Source organism: Sinocyclocheilus grahami, unplaced genomic scaffold (assembly GCF_001515645.1).
Source record: "Sinocyclocheilus grahami isolate Dianchi unplaced genomic scaffold, SAMN03320097.WGS_v1.1 scaffold44.1, whole genome shotgun sequence".
Taxonomy (NCBI): Eukaryota; Metazoa; Chordata; class Actinopteri; order Cypriniformes; family Cyprinidae; genus Sinocyclocheilus; species Sinocyclocheilus grahami.
The window spans coordinates 2,301,314-2,321,020 of NW_015505223.1; the positions used below are offsets into that span (position 1 = coordinate 2,301,314).

General features: G+C 36.8%; 2 protein-coding genes and 1 long non-coding RNA gene across 4 annotated transcripts; all 3 read right to left on the minus strand.

Moving 5' to 3' along the window:
• Positions 1-3,093: 3,093 nt before the first annotated feature.
• Positions 3,094-4,267, minus strand: LOC107582471 (uncharacterized). The gene is made up of 4 exons (XR_001608955.1): positions 4,244-4,267; positions 3,977-4,018; positions 3,473-3,604; positions 3,094-3,391 (listed from the first exon to the last, which is right to left on the minus strand). It is a non-coding gene; the product is annotated as an uncharacterized lncRNA (long non-coding RNA).
• A 723-nt stretch (positions 4,268-4,990) lies between these two features.
• LOC107582445 (tumor necrosis factor receptor superfamily member 4-like) lies at positions 4,991-7,126 on the minus strand. The gene is made up of 3 exons (XM_016268290.1): positions 6,697-7,126; positions 5,329-5,451; positions 4,991-5,007 (listed from the first exon to the last, which is right to left on the minus strand). Exons 1-3 carry the CDS (start codon positions 6,824-6,826, stop codon positions 4,991-4,993), a joined length of 270 nt encoding a protein of 89 aa, XP_016123776.1. The 5' UTR covers positions 6,827-7,126.
• Positions 7,127-7,558: 432 nt separating this feature from the next.
• LOC107582409 (uncharacterized) lies at positions 7,559-19,319 on the minus strand. Of its 2 annotated transcripts, none has more exons than XM_016268247.1 (10): positions 18,962-19,319; positions 17,443-17,946; positions 15,346-15,492; positions 14,273-14,397; positions 12,930-13,361; positions 10,917-10,970; positions 10,773-10,820; positions 10,438-10,651; positions 9,283-9,465; positions 7,559-8,210 (listed from the first exon to the last, which is right to left on the minus strand). In XM_016268247.1, the coding sequence occupies exons 2-10, from the start codon at positions 17,908-17,910 to the stop codon at positions 8,022-8,024; spliced, it is 1,860 nt and encodes a 619-aa protein (XP_016123733.1). In that variant the 5' UTR covers positions 17,911-17,946; positions 18,962-19,319; the 3' UTR covers positions 7,559-8,021. The 2 variants fall into 2 exon arrangements, with proteins under 2 accessions (XP_016123733.1, XP_016123732.1); XM_016268246.1 differs by having other exon boundaries at positions 17,443-18,171.
• Positions 19,320-19,707: the final 388 nt, after the last annotated feature.

A 19,707-nucleotide genomic window follows, 5' to 3' on the forward strand; every position in this document is an offset into this window, starting at 1 on the left:
GGCAGAGCGACAAAGCAGGACGTCACAAAGCCAAAGACAAGAAAGAGAACTGTAAGCAACAGTGAACATGTGACTAACTTAGTGTTGTCTTTTGAGTGTCTAAACAAGTATTGTATAATCCAATTGAAGGACATCACACAACATGATGGCACCAAGGGAGATGTACATAATTAATGATAAACACTAAAATACATTGAGTCAAAGTTACTTCATTATATGAAGAGTTCATTAATAATTTTCAGAAATCACGTTTTTTTTATTGCGCATTCCAAGTAATTTCAATCAAACTGCAGTTGGGTTGTTTTGATTAAGTAATAATCACTTTTTTACAAAATTAAAGTTAATTGAAAGTATGTTTTTTTTACATATTAAACATTTGTTTTATAGCAAAAGCAGATAACTCCAACAGTCGTTTTTTGGCAAAAGCAGATAACTCCACATTTCATGTTTTAGAGTTTAAAAAAAACACTCGTTTAATCTTTGTAATCTCCTCAGATGACAATGTAGATGCCTGACAAACATTGTTGTTGTTGTGATCATAAACTGTATGGATGTGATTACACGCAATACACTGATCTTTTCCCTCATTATTGTAACGCGCTGCTTTTGCAGCTTTTATTTTCCTTCTTCACCCTGAAGAAGATGTCACAGGTTCATCAAGTTCGTCGAAATGATCCATCCTCGATCACTTTTAGTCAGCTTTGACGAAACACCTCTCAGCTAGCACGTTTTTTCAGTGAAAGAATCCTTGTCACCTGACCTGAATACAGTGCGCTGATTCGCTAAAATGGACTTATCGGCTTCTGTTCAAATAAAGCGGCTTCTGCAATAAAACGTGAATTCGCGATGCCTTGAAAGTGGACAGAACCGGCTTTTTTGACGAAACGTGTTTAGGGTTCAGATCGCGCTATATGTGGAGAATAATGCACGGCAATCAGCTATTTTTTTTTTTTAAAGTGGCGTTTATCGGTTTTTGCAAATGAACTCTTCATATGGTGATTAAAAACCTGTTTTGCAAATGTTTGCAGTGACAGGTGTGTACAACATGGTCATTTTTTAATCTCTGTTGCTAATTGTACACCTGCATAACGAACACTGGCACAGAGTGCTGAAGGGATGATGTATTTTTTGTAGGCCAAAGCTCAGAAATGAGTTCGAATTTTAGCATTCATGGTTCCATGGTCCGTCGTCAGTGGGATTTTGGTTAAAGGCAGGGTAGGCGATTTCAAGAGACTAGCAATAGCAAGCTAGCTTTGAAAGCATAAGATCCCACCCTCCCTGCAAATCACTCTCCAAAGCCACGCCTCCTCCAAAACACATGACCGCGCACAGGCAGACCAGAGGCTAACCAGCGACACAATGAGAGACGGCGTTGGTGGAGGGTCAGATTACCTCATGTCTCATTCACCGGTGAGAAAACATATTACAATAAAAACGCCTTCCATTCTCACTCGGTCTGCAATAGTGTAATGGAACGCGCTGATGACGTATCATGTCTGCGCGAACGGGGTGAGCAGAGGTTTGCAAGTACATCGGTTGACAGGCAGCTAGAACAGCCTATTGTAGCCCTTGGGAAATGATAGCGACTGAGGGAAATGATTGGATGAACACTTTATGGTCCTAAACCTTCCGCAGACGATATAAATACATTTAGAGCACTTAAAGGGTTAGTTAACCCAAAAATGAAAGAAGATGAACAAAGGCCTTACGGGTGTGGAACGTCATGATGGTGAGTAATTAATGACAGAATCTTCATTTTTGGGTGAACTTTAACTTAACTTAATTTTTAGTGATTGCTATCGGGATGTGAAGGGACTTTCAACCAGCATAACAAAAAAAATATTTTTGAACCAAATCACCTACCCTGCCTTTAAATGCCTGTATTAAAGATGTTTTCATCTTCAGGTATTTGTTTAGTCATTTAATAAGATCTTTAACTAAATGTTTTGTAAAAACTTACAAAAGAAAAGTTAATTGAAGGAGAAGACACCATATATCTTGTATTTTTTATGTTTGCATAATGCCTTATTTCTGCTATCTTTGTGTTGTGCTGCACAATCACCTTATTTCAGCATTTTCCAAGTGCGCATTTGTTTTGGAAATGTGTGTTCCTCATTTTCAGTTCTTAAAAAAGAACTGCAAATCTGTGTTTACTGATATTATTGGGACGCATTCATCTGAAGGTCAGAGGTCAGAAAAGACCCTGAGAAAGTCTTTTACCAGAATGTGAAGATTCAGGGTTTTTGCCGTTGGAAATTCGGTGGATTTGAATTAATGCTATGCAGGGGAATTCTGATGGTGTTGAAATAAAATATCAAACACTGTCACATCCTGACAGCCCACAGAATTTCAGTGCAGAGGTCTCTGCACCCCCCACACACTGTAACCTTTTGTGCATGTGTAGCACGGTGATGACATCAGCCGCATGAACGCCTCTCTTTTCAGAAAGGCTAAAGAGCAGCTGAATTCATACTGAGTTTGCAGATCTCATATTTGAGGATTTCTTTTTTCTTTTTCGTATTATGTTAACATCTTTTCATAATAAAAGTCATCAGAGCACATTTTGAACATGAATGCCTCTTTTCTTAAATGACAAAAGGCAACTGAGCTTGTATGACGGTTGAAGGTCTCATTTTTTAAGATTTTTTTTCTCTTTTGTAATATGTGTTAACATCTTATAGGCCTGCGCTTTCATAATAAAAGTCATCTGGGCACATCCTGAGCAATGAATGTTTCTCTGTTTTGAAAGGCTAAAGAGCTACTGAACTCGTACTGAGTTTGCAGATCTCATATTTGAGGATTTCTTTTTTCTTTTTCGTATTAACATCTTTTCATAATAAAAGTCAGAGCACATTTTGAGCATGAACACCCCTTTTCTTAAACGGCAAGTGGACAACTGATCTTGTATTAAGTTTAAAGGTCTCATATTTGAGAATGTTTTTTCTTTTTTTGACATCTTAGATGTTTTCATTATAAAAGTCATCTGAGTAAATTTTGAGCAAGGTTTGCTTCTGAGTGGTAAACAATTTTAAGTACAAAATGTATTGTTTCAGAGCATGGGCTTAATATGAAAACATTCAACAACATCTTAAATATACTTCAGCTGCTTTAATGGCAACAAAAATCACAAACATAATGAATACAGTATTAACGACAGGATTCCAGTAGAATACAGTAAATAAATTACACATTACATAGACATTATACATATAACTACAAATGAATGCTCATTTATGTTCAGCTTGCTACACAACACAAGTTCATGCTTCCAAAGGGCCGATATCATGTGAGACTAGCGAGGCCGTCGAACTCTGATTGCTGCTGCTGCCGCGTTCCTGCTGAGGAAAACAGAAGCTGGGCTCATCAAGAAGAGACACTTGAGTCTGTCCTCCTGAAAGACACGCAGAAAAACATGGTTGTGTTAGGAAACATATATGCTGAATAACTGAAGAAAACACACAAATATCTTTACCTGCAAGAGTTTCCTTTTCAATATGGGGTTTATGAGTGGCCTTTCTTCTTCTCCACTCCAGGAAGAGGATTGTAGAAACGGGTATCACTAAGCAGATGAGCGCGAAGATGATGAGAATAGCAGCAGTGATCTCTGTAGCGAAGAGCAACAATGAGTCAGTCACTTGAAATGCCCTTTAAAGATGCTAATGGAAACCAAATTTATGGTTTTACATCTGTTACAAGGCTTGTCTGTTACTCTTATCCTCTTAAAAAGTAATATCTAAGGTCGTGCAACTGTTCAGCAAGCGTGAATGAATAATAGTTTTTTAACAAAATAAAACAGGTCAAAATCATGAAAAACGTAGGTACACTTTAAATAATCCATATGAATTTCGAACGAAAGACCCGTTCAGGGTGTTCAGAATCCTTCTGTGTTGTCAGGGCCCAGTGTTATCCGTGAGGTCAGTTTGAACATGTGGTTGTTATTATGCCCACTTTTGCTATTTATTTCTGTCATACTTACTGCTTTCTGCGTCACTTCCTGGCAACACTTTTGGTTTGGTATCTTAAAAGAAGAAAGATCTTGCAGTCAGATTCATATTAGTTATTAACAGGTAAAATTCATGAAAAAAATGTAGGTACAATTTCAATAATTCATATGAATTTTGAACGAAAGACCCGTTCAGGGTGTTCAGAATCCTTCTGTGTTGTCAGGGACCAGTGTTATCAGTGAAGTCAGTTGGTCCTTATTATGCCCACATACTCTGCTATTTATTTCTGTCATACTTACTGCTTTCTGCGTCACGTGCTGGCGGGTTAATGTAAATTATGGAAATGAAATGGTAATTGTGACTTTTTAATCTCACAATTGTGAAGTTTTTCTCAAAAGACCCGTGAGAAAACCACATATATATACACATACACATACACACATATATATATATATATATATATATATACATACACCAAAGAATTACCAAAGAATTAAATAATGACTTTACATCTCACAATTCTGACTTTTTAACTAGCAGAGTTAACTAGAAGAAAAATCCGAATTGTAAAATATAAATTCATAATTGCAAGAAAAAGTTACAAATGTGAGGTTAAAGTCGCAGTGGCCTTTTTTATTCCATGGCGAAAAACAAGATTGTTTTTTTTTCCCCCTTGAAACTGCGATTTTACGTCTCGCAATTCAGATTTTTTTTTTTGTTCTAAGAATTCGGAGATTATTAAGAATTATATAGTTTATATTATATAGTTAACAAGAATTTATATCGTTTATATTGTGCAATTCAGCAGACCTTTCTTCTCAGCGTTGCAAGTCAAGTTAAAAAGTTGTGAGAATTGTGGCATTTATACTGTATATATATATATATATATATATATATATATATATATATATATATATATATATATACACTGTATATATCTAGGTATTTGTATTCCTCCAATAGCAAGAGTGCAAGAGTCTGGGGCGTGGCTTCTGTGGCATGCTGAGTCAAAGGTGTTAAACCAGTGTGGTAAAAGAAACTCCTGCTCAAGCAAGTTCGAAGACTTGCTAAAATACACAGAGACAGACAACAGGTTAAACACTGCCAGTGTTTTTACAGGAAGGAGGAATTTGATGGAATGTTGGGGTTTCTTCTCGACAGGTAAACTGCAACCTGATAAAGCCCTTTCCATAAGACCCACCCAAACCTCTAAGCATACTGGGGATTTTGGGAAAATAATCGGAATTTGTCAGTAAAGGGCTCTTTTGGCATTTGTATGGTGATGCGCAGGACACATGGACATGCGGCAGTATCAGACATCTTGGATGTGAGTACTGGCTGAACATCAGTTAAAAAGAAAAAATATATTCATTAAATGCTGTACCTGAACTACACTGCTCACAGATCTTACACATCCACTCGTATGGGCTGGTGGTAAAGGTGCCTTTTTCACAGGGAGTACATAAAGTGTTTGGATCTGACCCACAGGTAGACACACGACGGTTTCCTGCAACAAACACACACATACATTTTGAACATCTGGAAATGAATAAAGATTTAGTATTAAAATAAACAAACAATAAAACATTGAGATATAAATGGATGAGGACTATTTAATATTAGGCACCGGCTCTAGTCGACTAATAAATTAATGAGTGGCATGAGTGACTCAAGAATTAGAAATGTATAGTTTGTTTTTGATTATGCTTATTTGTAGTAAGAAAAACTAATTTAATTAACGTAATTAAAATAACAAGTTAATAACATCATCACAAGTGGACTTTTGAACATATCCTACATCTGATGAAGTTTCCTTATGGTGACGATTACGCATCTCTGATGCACGATAATCAAATCGAAAGTAAACCTTGATATGCATCTTGAGGATGAATGAGTCCTTCAGATGTGGTTTTTATCACATGATCACACTTTATCATGAGGGGAAACTGAGACACTTTATATCACAGTCTTCATGTGTATTTAAAAGCAGACTAAATACTGTGACCTCTATTTACATTGACTCGAGCGGTGTTGCTTGATAACACACTGCCATCAATATTATCATTTATCACAGTAATTCTGTGTCCAGTTTGGTGGCTTAGTCATTTCGAAACACTTTCTCCATCACAGATCAGTAACTATGTGTTCAATTCTTACATCTGAGCGACTCATGAAAATATAAAATAGCCTGCATTCAAAAGTATGCATGACAGAAATAAATGGAAATTGTCGTCTGGTTTCCATTTGTTATTTACATTTATTTTTTGGTGTTGCTTTATAACACATTGTTATTAATAGTAATTAAATCATCATTATTTCCACTGAGGAAAAAACCCAGGCATCTCTCTTTACATTACTTTTTTTTTTTAAAGCTTCATAAAAATATTACATTTTACATCGTACTCTCTAAGAATACCATGGTACCAGGTGTTGTTTTTCCTCTCTTCCTTTGTTTTTCCATCTCTTTTTACCCATGCATTCATACTTTTTCAAATCAATACCGATATACATTTTTTAACCAAAGGCCTCTTCCATAAACCCCCAGCTTGGGGCTGACAAAAAATCAGTATGAATTCAATCAATTATTTTTTCTTTCCAAAATTTGTATAAAATTATTCCTACCCACAATCATAATCCTTAAAAACATGGCTCTTCTACATCAAGCAAAAATAAAATCAAAAAGTAAATATTTATCCATTTTCTTTTCGCAATCATTTTATCCCAAAGCTAATCATTCCTTTTCAAAACTCACCTGGTTTACACTTTGTGCAGCATACATTTTCCTGACTGATGTCAAAGTCCTGACATCCAGATTCCACCCGGTGTCCTGCAGCCAGAGCTAGGACAGCCACAGCCAGGAGCAGTACATAGAGCAGCTTCATCCTCCACGACACGTCTGTCTTACACACTTCACACTCTGACAGATGCTGAGAATAACAATCAGATCTTCTCTAGTGAGCTGCGTCTATGCAGTGTCTGAAGCACTCACACGTGAAACCGGATTTGTAAGTTCCTAAACGTCATAAATAAACCCACACGTACACACACACACACACCCCCACACACACACAGGCGCATAAAGTGTGTTTGACTAATGACTCGTCAGCTTTCTTTTTTTTTCATAAATGATGATGAGCCAGTTTTAAAGTGCGGGGATAGGGGATATTCCTTTCTCTGCCTTTAGTAATCAAATAATGATATAAAATCATATTTTATGTCAGGGATGATAATATTTCAATGTTTTTTTTTCTTCAATATTTAAATCTATTGTCACAAACTTTTTTATATTTCTGTTTAATCTTAGCAGCCCATCCAGACAGATCTAATGATTTAAAGTCAACATGAAATTCAAATTGACTCTAACACTTAAAAGAAATAAAATAAAAATAATAATAATAACAATGGAGCAGGATTTACTTTGAAACATTTTTCACTCAAAAATTGCCAGTAAATTTTCCAAATAATGACAAAGAAACATTAAGTAACACATTGAATTACAGTAAACATACGATTTTGAAGTAGAAAGACAGAGTATTTTATACGTCAGTGTTTTTCTTTTTTACAGTGCATTTATTCATTTATTATTCCTAATCTTATTTTGAATGATTCATCAGTGCATATTATTTCAAAGAAGAAGAAAAAAAATCTAAATTAATAACGTATTCCACCTTTGAAACAATTGTCCTTTTCGACCAATGGATGGACAAAATTTCATATTGACTTTAAACACAGCATAATTGAACAGAAAGAGCCAGCCTCTAAAATTCTTTGTGGTATTCGATTTTATAAATGTAGTTCAAATGAAGGTATGTCTTAAACGATACGACAGTATAAACAGCTGGCATTTAAATGCAGTGACAGTCCATCACATCTTTCAATAACACATTTAAATCAGGCATATATTAATAGTCTTATTTTTCAAGTGTAACATCATTGCTGATGAATATTTATTTTCTGTAAGCAGGAAAACCCCCTTTTACCTGCAGCCCTGTTTATTACAGTAACATTTACATATTTACATATGTGGGAATTATTGTAACTCTGGTGATGTCATTGCCTGGGCTTTCCTGCATAACATCAGTGCTCCTCCTCACTTCTGTGACTTCTGAACGGAGCCCTCCATGTCTCCCTCTGCAGGCCAAACTGGGGAGTTCTGAAACCCGGTGCAAACACACTGGGCATGCTCCTCAGCAGTCCCGATTTAATCTCATCGTTTCGCTTTTTCATAAGTGCCAGAGCTGGAGTCAAGGGCAGGTTATCACAGTTCTGAAAGACAATAGCAGTGGGTCATTTCTTAGGGTTCTAAAGGAACATCAGGCTCACTTAATGACTTTGAGTGTGAGAAAATAAAATATATATATTTTTTAACATTTTGAAATGAAATGAAATTTGATTTATATTACATTTAAATACAATTCTAGGATGATGAACTTATGATTAAGCATTAACAATGTAATTAATGTTATTGCCTTAATAATGTACATGACCAATCCTACAATAGCAAGAGATTTTGATAAACGATCAAAGTAACGTAATGTTTAATTTAAAATGTATGTGTTGTTGTTATACACTACCATTCAAAAGGTTGGGGCTGGTAAAAAGAAGGTCTCTTTGGCTCAACAGTAAAAACAGCAATATTGTACAATATTATTACAATTTCAAATAACTGTTTGCTAACTGAATATATATTTGAAAATGTAATTTATTCCCGAGATGCAAAACTGAATTTTCAGCATCATTACTCCAGTCTTCAGTGTCACACGACCCTTCAGAAATCATTCTAATATGCTGATTTGCTGCTCAAGAAACATTTCTGATTATTATAAATCTTGAAAACAATTGTGCTGCTTATTTTATTTTATTTTTTGAAATTGTGATACATTTAAATACATTTATTTCAATGTAACGGTGTAGTATTTAATGTAATTTTGTAATCAACTTTGTAATCAATTTATTTCACCCTTATTGAATTTCTTTAAAATGAAAAATAAATAAATAAATCTTACTGACCCTAAACTTTAGTGTACTTTTGAGACAGTGTGATGTTGTATATTTTAAATCTAGAATACCGTTCTTCTAGGCTTCTGTTGTACATGTATTTACTGTAAACATGTTTACTGAGGAATAAGTTATAACTGACAACATGCCACAGATGTGGTTCATGGAAATCAATTCAAAATAACCATGTTCCATTAATAATGGTCTGAAATATGCCTGAAATATCAGTGGTAACGTGACTGTTTTTATGACTCTTTCTAGGGCTAATTGTATGTTTATCTTTTTTCCCGAAAGCTGCCACATAAAATGCATATGAATGAGAAATCTTGATCTCACTTACGGTGGTTCGAGCGTTTGATGGCATGTCTGAACGCTGTAGATTGAGGTCCAGTGTGGATTTGCTGACGCCCGGCGCCTGGTTGTCTGTCCTCTGCTGTCCTGAAGAACTCACACGTGCATTGACCCGTTTAAGAATGTCGCTCAAAGTGCTGAAAGTCTTGCTCCGTGACAGTTCTGGCGGCTTCTGTGAGAGAAAACAACACACGTATATATATATACATACATATGTCTATATATATATATACACCAAAGAATTAAATAATGACTTTTATAATAGTAGTTTTTAATATTTTACACAAAGTTAACATTTAGTGTTAGACTGTGATGTCTGCTCTGCATTATACATACTTACATACATATACAAAATAATATAATATTTAGTCAAATTCTGCTGCTTATCACTACCATTTAATGTCATTTTTAGATGTTGTTTCTAATTTTATTGGTGGTGTTTAAAATATTAATTGTTGTTTAAAATTGTCATGAATAATTACTTGGATGAATAATGACTTTTATGATAATTTAATATATTTTTACATTTTGGTTACGTAAAGCTAACATAGTATTAGACAGTAATGTCTGCAGTGCATTTTTTTTGTGGCAATATACAAAATAATATCACAAAATATTTATATAATATTTAGCTGTTTATCTCTACACAGTGAGGTCAGTTATATAAATTATGGTTGTTTCTAGTTTATTGGTAATTTAATGCAAATTTTTCTGTTCAAATGCTGCTTAAAGTTGCAATTATTTAATTGAGAATTTTTTCTGTGTGTGTGCATATATATATATATATATATAAACTTTTAAAAAGTTTGAGGTCTGTAACATTTTATTAAATGTATTTGAAACATCAGTAGGTTGAATTATGAATGTGCCAAAATGTAAACACTTATAAACAATATTTTTTGGTAACTCTAGTGCAATCATTTTAACACATGTGCTTAGCACATGAACTGAGGCTTTATTGCTTTAGTATCAATTGAATTCATCGAAATAGAATTTATTTAGATTCAATTGCATAATAATATCATAACATATTATTTAATTGACATGCATATATAGGCAATTTTATGAGAGCTCAGAATGTGGTTGATGCAATCAAATTTTAGAGCTGAACGTTTGTTGTATGTTAATGTATAGCAGCATATACCTTAAAATGAGCTTGTGTGGTTCCTTCAGGGTTCATTGTATCTCCTAAAGCTCTGTCCCTCCTCTGGTAAGGCTCTCGTCTCGCAGCGGGTCCCAGCTCTTCCTCTGATGTCATGTCCATTCGGTGGGCGCGAGATGTGTACAGCGGAAACCTCTCCTCGCTTTCAGCATTCAGTAGAGGATACTGGATTCTGTCAGGAATCTGCAGAGGAGGCCTTTGGATGAAAGAGATTAGCACAACTTTTGTTAACATCTATCCAAATATTTGCCGACCTGTTGGTCTTTCACTCCACTGGTCTTTCTGAATGTCTGTTTTGGAGCGGTTGTAATATTTACCTGTTCACCACCTCATTGCAGTGCATTTCTCCTGGAGAGTAATGTCGCCTAGAACAGAAAAAGACCAAGTATGTTAAGCTCAAACAAGTCTAACAATGCATCTGTACATCAGATTATATGAAAAGCCTTTTGAGAAATACTGACCTTGGTCTTTGATATTCCGGATGCCTTAGATCTGACAGAAACATTGAACTAAACCTGAAACGTGAAGAGATAAGACTGAGTAAAAAAAAAGTTGGTAAAGAAAATGCCTTTGGAGCGAATATTTGACCTAATTCTGAAATACAACAGGAAGCAGCTTCAGGATTGTGGTCTTTGACGTTATCACAATTTTATATTTACATTTTTTGTTACACAAAGCTAATATATAGTTACCAGTTATTTTTAGTTGTTTAGTTGTAGTTGTTGTTTTCTCATATTTTTGTGAGCACTCTTCCTTTAAGTCAGTGGTTCCCAACCCTGGTCCTGGAGGCACCCCAACACTGCACGTTTTGCATGTCTCCTTAATCAAACACACCTGATTCAGGTCATCAGCACATTAGTAGAGACTTCAAGACCTGACATTGGTGTGTCAGAGAAAGGAGACATGCAAAATGTGCAGTGTTGGGGTGCCTCCAGGACCAGTGTTGGGAACCACTGCTTTAAGTAATCGTGAGACCGTCACCAGAGTTGCCAAGTCCGCGTATTATACGCGACTTTGGGCTTCTTTTTTTGTAAAGTTGCGTGAAAAAATCCCGGTCATGGGTTGCGGTATTTTGGGCTTATTTTTAAAAAGATGGTTACTTGTTAGGAAAACCTGACAAGCAACTTCGTTTCTTTTCATTTATGTTCACTGTATTCCAAAGGGGGGAAGTCGTGGCCTAATGGTTAGAGTCGGACTCGTAACCCAAAGGTTGCAGGTTCGAGTCTCGTACCGGCAGGGATTGTAGGTGGGGGGAGTGAATGTACAGCGCTCTCTTCCACCTTCAATACCACGACTGAGGTGCCCTTGAGCAAGGCACCGAACCCCCAACTGCTCCCCGGGCGCCGCAGCATAAATGGCTGCCCACTGCTCCGGGTGTGTGTTCACGGTGTGTGTGTGTGTTCACTGCTGTGTGTGTGCGCACTTTGGATGGGTTAAATGCAGAGCACTAATTCTGAGTATGGGTCACCATACTTGGCCACATGTCACGTCACAATGCATTGATTGACACTCTGTCTGCTCACAGTTAATAGCCAATCAGTGTAAAAATATAAGTGCTGTAGCGTAATTTGTCAAATATTCCACCATTTGTAAAATCCGCACGTGCCTTCTTTTTGAATGTGATTTTTCTTCAATGAGGGATTGAAGAAAAATCATGTTCAAAAGGAAGGCGCGTGACGCTGTAATCCAAGCGATGATAGTAGCAGTGTTGCCAACTGCTTTCAACTGAAAGTAGCTAAAACTGGTAGCTAAATGTCACTAGATGACATCACAATGGCAAATTCACTGATCTATATAAAGATGATTGTAGATCAGTGGGCAAGAGGAGAACTTAGACAAGGTTTGTCCAAGAAGTTGCTATATTTGTCCCTAAACTTTTGAAAAAGTCTCAAAAGGGGCGGGGAAGTCGCTAAATCTAGCTAAATTGGCAACACTGGATAGTAGTAGACGTAGAAGAGCGGGGTTACTTTTTTCCTTTATAAGGTAGCCTAATTTTTACAATGATTTTGTAATGTATTAATTATCACGGGCTGTTAAAAAAAATAAAATAAAATAAACAAGTAGGCCTACACTAATTAAGAGTAGATTTAGTTCGAATAGCCAATATTTTAGTAGGCTAAAAATATGTGGCTCTGTTACAGCTCCCCTTTGAAGCTCTTGTGTTTTTCTCCTTTTCCATCTCTCCAATCCTATTCTGCTCACAGGTGATTGGAGATGAGTTTTGTTCCTGCTTTGTTGCAGTTTGCAGATTTTTGTAAAATAACTGGTTTTTGCTTTTCAGATAAAAGGGTAGTTTCAGTTTAATATGTTGCGGGCTCATTTATTGGTAATAAATAATATTGATGATAATAAATGATCAAAAAATATTGGCCTTGTTTTGGGCTTGTTTTTGAAGCTGTGGTTGCTTTATTTGTCTCGCGAAAGTTGGCAACAGTGACCGTCACATATAAAGTCCGAGGTGTGCAGTTACTTACTTAACATCTTCTTGATACCCAGGCATAAGTCTGCTGTTAAAGTCATTGTAGGGAGGCTCCCATCTTCCCGGATGCCGTTCCAGGAGCTGTCGATGATGAAACGGCACCTCAGCAGCATCAGGTGGAGTTAGAGGGCTGTCCGGGAATCTCTGGATGACCCCCATCGCCTCCCAGTCCAGGGGGTTGTCGGTAGGTGGAGGTGGAGGACTGGAGACAAACTCTTTGAGTTCAACTTTGTTGATATTAATGTTCAGTGGCTGTAGTTTTTTAAATGTTTTGGGCTCGGTAGCTGGTTTTCCAGTTTTCCACGCATCTGGGATTGGGAGCGAGGCAGCATAGAGGATCCGAAACTGTTGATCGAAAGATTCAACGGCCCGGCCGCTCAAAACAGTGACGAGCTGACGGTGCAGGTGAGCATCGGTCCAGCTAAAACTGACCAAGACAAAGACAACAAATCAAGAGATTATAAAGGATTTAGAAGATGGACAACTCCCACAAAACAACTAAGTATCATCATAAAACTCGTGCGGAATTCAAAACTCATTCTTCTACATATTTCAAACATGGCGTTTCATAACGCACATGTCTCTTAACAGACAACGACTTGCTTTGAATGTGATGTTTTTGGACTTTTATATTTTCAGAATCATTCCAATCTCAATCTCGTCTGTCTCAAAGCAAAAAAAAAACAAAAAAAATATTTTTATGATAGGTTTATAGTGCTACTTTTTTCTTTTGGTGCTTGACAGTGTGAATCCATTGTGTTTGTGTGGAATCACATGGATTTCAAACAAAATGACGGAAAGTAAACGATTTTAGGCGAACAAGTCATTATTTATTTACACTACCATTACAAATTTGGGGGCCCATAAGATTTTTTTTAAAGAAATTAATATTTGTGCATTTGAATGCATTTGATTAGCAGTAAATACATTTAGGCTATAATGTTACAGAAGATTTCCATTTAAAATAAACTTTGCAACAACATGTCAACTAGCAGTCATTAGTCATTACTGTTTTACTGTATTTTTGATGAAATAAAGGCAGCCTCTGTGAACCTGAGACTTCTTTCAAAAAAATATGTATTTTTTTTTAAAAAGTAGTGTACCTTAACACCTGTGAAAGAGACAAACGAATCGTTCCCACAAATTGTTAATTTCTCTAATTGTCTGTATAATGTAGGGGTGGTGTGGCTTATAGTATTTAAAGGTATGAGCTGGCAAGCCAAAAGTTGGTTCAAATCCCAGAATGTTCCCCACCCTTGTTCCCTTGAGCAAGTCTTCAACTGCAGTTAATGCGTTTCTTGGCTGATTTATGAGCTCTTTTATGAAACAGTTCTTTACCTGTAGCTCCCAAACATCACCGTCTCCAGATCCACCAACACAAAGTTGTCCTTCAGTTCTCCGACGACTATCTTAGTGTCACGCGTCAGGTACGTTTTACCTCCAAGAACGCGCACCATAATATTCTGGAATATGTGGAAGAGATTCACGTGAACAACATTGCAAAATCAAATGTTTCAGAACCTTTTCTCTTCGGTGCACAGATCAACTGATTGTTCGGTTGATTTCCAATGCATTCCAAACATTTAACTAAAGGTCAGTTCCTGTTAAGTTTCAGAGATGTGGAGAGATTTAAACCCAAACATTCCCCAACCGCACGGCAACCATCTGCACCAGATGAATGTGGCTGAACCTGTTCATCACTGCTTTGTGAGTTCTTCTCATTCATACTTGCAGAGACAGAAAGAGAAATATACTCTGTGATGAAGAGTAACATTTGCTAACAGATGCAGAGTTATCCACTAAGGTGTGTCTGAGTCTTTTGTTTAGAGGGACAGCCTAAAGTTCAGTCTGTTAAGGTGTGCACGGAGGTTTTGTGGTCTAAAAGTTGCATAACTGGCTTGAAATATTATCATGAAAACCAGGACAAAATCATGTAGAACACCGAGTCATTAATCGCTATATTATATGTTATTTTAGTATCGATAAACTATTAGTTTTTATGAATATATTTGCTTTTTTTCTATTTTAATTTGAGTTAATTTTGTGTGTTAGTAATTTTTTTAATCATCTAAATATTTCAATTTTTTATACATTTTTATTTCAGTTTTAGTTTTAGTTAGTACATCAAGTTAAACTAAATACAAATGTAAAAATCAAGGTTATAGAAGAACTTCTAACATCCATGGAACATTTCTATTCCACAAAATGTTCTGTATAGTGAAAAAATGTTCTTTAGATTTTTAAAATGTTCTTCACACTAAAAAATGGAACTGTCTTTTAAGAACTGTTCATTAAAAGGTGCTTTGGGGAGCCAAAAAAGGTTCTTCAATAACATCACTGCAAATTAAAAAAAAATGTTAATAGTTAAAAAGAAAATTTTAAATTAGTTTTAGCTTACTATATCCACTCACCGGATGTTGAAGCTGGTGTGAAAAGCAGTTCTTTTCCACGGATCTTTTGTTGAGGATGATGTACACAGGAACTCCCCGTGATGCAGCATTTTGGAGGTCATCGATCACAGCGTTGTCTGACAATTTATCTGTTACCACGGCGATCAGCTGCCCAACACAAATGCAAAAAACTATGCTTACTGGAAATGTTCTAGCAGACTTCCTGCAGATGAATCTTCATATGAAATGTCATTTAAAGTTGCCTGCTTTTAACATGATTTCCTCTTTTTACATTCAACCAACTACACTCTTAAAAAAGATGTCAAATGTATGATTAAAAAAAGAAAAAGAAAAAAAACAGCAGCTGTGGTTGTGGAAAATTACTGTAAAAAATCTGTAGCAACACTTTAGGCTTTACAGATTGAACTTAAATTGACAGTAACAATTTTTTTATATTTCATCAACTAATTTAATGTTAATATACCAACCTACTGAAGTACTCAAATCTGTTTCACCACCATAAAAACACTGCACGACGAATCAAAGCTCAAGTAGCTTTTCCTCAAGCTAAAATAAATACTAATACAGTATATAGAAATATATAGATAGCATATAGATATATTGTATATAGAAGTTGCACACAAATATAAAACACCATCCTGGTTACACATGACACATAAATAAAGCAATAAACATTAATTTAACAACATAAGACATAACAAAAAACAAACAAACGTACAATCAATTAGAAAACTAAGAAACAATTATTTCAATGAAAAAACATCAAATGTGAAGTGTAACACAGGGAATGTCAATTTATGGTTTTTCGCTATAAATTATAAGATGGCTTGTTTTTTTCCCACTTACAAAAATAAAATTTACCATTACAGTTTTACACCCTTTCATTAACCAATTACTGTACTGTAATGTTACTGTAGCAGTACAGTCTTTTACCATTAAAATTATGATAATTATTTACAGTGTAATGGCCCATATTCACACCAAAAATGATAACCATGAAGATAACTACAATACCAACTATGTGAATTGTTTATTATTGTCACCTGCTACGTTAAATGCTCCAGCTCTAGCTCAGAGGTGGATTCTGATTGGCTGTCAATGTTTTCAAGGTTCATCAGCTGGGATAAAAAATATTGTTTGTTTTCGAAAGTGATTCCAAGGATATCGTTCCTCAGTGCCGCTATCGTTATAGTTGTGGTGTGGAATCTGCTATTCTTTTATATGTAGAACAATTTTTAAAACTATATCTTTAATTGTTATAGTTATCGTTGTGAATGGCCCTTAAAGGTGGAGTAAGAAATTCTCCAAAAGCGCTTTAGAAAACTGATTCGGACCGACTAGCAAAACAAACTTGTAGCCAATCAGCAGTAAGGGGCGTGTCTACTCATGATGTGGAGGAGAGAGCGTTCAGTGCACGGGACGGACATTAGCCGAGCCGAGCGACAGAAAGATAGAGATGGCGGATAAAAAACAATAGAGGAAAACGTCTGTGGAACAAAAGAAGGCTCAAGGCAATAAGGCAAGAAGTAGGACCCGTGTAAATATCGGATCAGCTTTCCAGCGCTGGAGAGAACTCAAGGAGCGGATGGTCTCCGAGGTTCGGACGCCGAGGTTGCTTTGTTTCTTCTCGATAGGTGAGTAACACAGAGTCTGTGCCGTAACAGCTAAAGTCTGTCTAGTACACTGGACGCGGCAAAGCGACCATTGAAAATCATTTGAAATTTGTGTCAATACATCATGAATAGAATGCAGCAGCAGTTTTCTGTCGGGGATTTGTCGTGTCATGTCGTGCCGCGCTGCATCCAGTGTAGACCATACATATGTATATATATAACTATGGTGTAGACAGCATCACTGATTATAATGAGTTCTATAGTGTCGCGCCGCGTCCGGTGTATACATAGTGTAACATTGGTTTTGATTTGTTTGGGCTGCGTACGTATGTGTGGGGCGGAGCTATCAAAATAGGGGCGAGACCCTTTTGGGGTAGGGGTGTGTTTGTTTTGGTGATTTCAATGTCAACATTGGCTGCCAGAAATCGCTTACCCCACCTTTAAGCTCAACCTCTTTTTTTAAGCTTCAAGGATCTGGTTTTACCTTAGTGGCTCCTTGTAGGTGGCTCCTGAGGACTTCCCGAATAGAGGGCGCCTGTTCTGCAGGAGGGTTGGTGTAGACGTGAATCTGTCCCATGTCCATCCAGATGGTCCTTTCCGGCCATCCCAGTTCCAAGCATGGAGCTGGAGTGTCGGACTCAGTGGGAAAATAATGTCCAGAGAAGTCCTCCCCATCAGAACCAACGTCCACCTCGCCATTTCCATCTTCCTGGATTGCATCACTTTGATGATAGTCCTCGGCCCAGCTGGAGATCTGGTTCACCTCACCGGGGGACAGGAACGATCTGATTTGTTCTTCGTGGAGTTTGGAGAAGAAAGCCTCAGCACCGGAGCTCACCAGGCTTTCCACACAATAGCGCTCTTCCTCGCAGTGCAAGAAGCCCGGACTGGACTCTGTCAATGGAGCGAAGACGATGTTCTCGTTGAGGCTCTGCTCGTGAGAGTTTGACATGATTGGAGTCCGACGATGGTTGGAGATATCCTTCTTCTACAAGGAAAATGACTGAGGAAAATTACATGTTGATATGTAAACAATAACCGGCACCTGGAGGTTGGTGAGTTATTCAATAGTTGAGGTTCTTCTTCATGTGTTGAAGATATGTAACTCTTTTTAAACACCAAGAGTCAACAAAAAAGGAGAATACTCCATGGTAGAATCATTTCCCTAGTCCCTTGAAGATTTGGAGAACTTTGAAATGTCCTGGAATACAGACTTGAGGGAAAACAACAACAATTAGAGTTTTTTCATTTGATTTGGTGAACACCCTTGTGAAAAAAGAGGTGTGCTTAATTGTACTGAATGTGCACTTGTAGTGTACCTCAAAACTCAACTGTACTTGCGGGCAATATAATATTAATAAAATAAAAGGCCATTTAAGTGTGCTTGAAGAGAGTTCAGGAGGGTTGGTGTGTTATTCAATATTACTTTTAAAGTTAATATATTGTGCAACATCATCATTACAAATGTGTAATTAAATACATGACATACAAGCTTTAATAGAAATTATATTCAAGTATATTTCAGTTTACCATAAATTATTGTCAGTACATTCTGCAGTACACGTTAAGCATATTTCAAAAGACAACAAGTAATCATTTAAATATGTATTAAGTGGGTCAAAAGCACTCTAAAGTTCAGCCAATTAATGCAACTGGCTGAACGTTAAAGTGCTTTTGACCCACTTAGGACTTCTTTATATGTAATTTTATGATTACTTCTGTTGTCTTTAACTTTTCAAGAATATACTTCAGTGTGAACTGAGTGCAATGTTCTCGGACACTTAACTGCATTTATTAATTATCTGCAATTAAATGAAGATGTATAATAGTTTTTTTACATTTTAACTTTACACTCAGTTCGCATTTAAGTGACAAGTGCTCTTTTTAAAAGTGTGCTTAAGTGTTCTTCTTTTTACTTATTTGATGTCAAAATCTATTTTAATCTATCTGTTTTATGGTAATACTTCACAAGAAGAGATCATGTACTAAAAGTTGAGACTTACCCGTCTGTGGCCGTCTGTCTCACTTACACACCCTCAGTCCATTGACTCTTTCTGTCAAGTTCTGACATATCGCTGCTATCTCCTCCCATTCTAAATGGCCTCTCTCTGTCTGGTGTTAAATTACTCCCCGTCACCAGCCAATGTGAGCAACTAGTCATCACTGCAATCTGCCCATTTTTAGCTTTCGCCCAAATCCGCTTCTTGAGTCAGAAAAACATCAGCAAACCATCCCTAAAACGTGTTCTGGTCTCCCTCAGCCCACTTCCTCTCGCATTATAAGGCTGATATTAGATCCCTGACCTTATTGTGTCTTTAGTAAACACGTCTCTGTCGCCGCCTTGCTATCGTGACTGGTTCGACCAGCTGAGCCAGTCTTCTCCGGGGAGCAGAGATTGAGACCATCCTCCCCTCCCAGCTATAGTCAAAAGGGGACAAGGCTGGAACTCAACACCTGCCTAGTGGTCGCTTTTCACGTCAAACACCTCGATCTGCGTGGACATGAGATTGTCCTTAGACACGTGCAGAGGCGTTACCTGTGTGTATGAGTGTTTTAAGCCACTGAAGAAAGTATGCTGAGCTCATCTTTGCTCACCTTTGGGTTCTGCATGTACAAGTAACTGGAATTCCATGCAACTCATTAATGCACACATTCCTCTTTAAATCACCCTGTCTATCTGTCATGCTGATGTTTATTTTGTACCTGGACAGAATCAACAGTGCTTTTAAAAGCAGAGAATGCATGGTGC

Bases quoted from the DNA above. Each gene is read 5' to 3' on its own strand.
- LOC107582409 (XM_016268247.1), bottom strand. From the start codon at position 17,910: ATGTCAAACTCTCACGAGCAGAGCCTCAACGAGAACATCGTCTTCGCT. The intron at 15,493-17,442 runs GTAAAACCAGAT...TGTGTTGGGCAG, and splicing joins ACCTACAAGGAGCCACTAAG to CTGATCGCCGTGGTAACAGA. The intron at 10,971-12,929 runs GTAAGTAACTGC...TTCACGTTTCAG, and splicing joins GGGTATCAAGAAGATGTTAA to GTTTAGTTCAATGTTTCTGT.
- LOC107582445 (XM_016268290.1), bottom strand. From the start codon at position 6,826: ATGAAGCTGCTCTATGTACTGCTCCTGGCTGTGGCTGTCCTAGCTCTG. The intron at 5,452-6,696 runs GTGAGTTTTGAA...TGTTTGTTGCAG, and splicing joins CTGCACAAAGTGTAAACCAG to GAAACCGTCGTGTGTCTACC.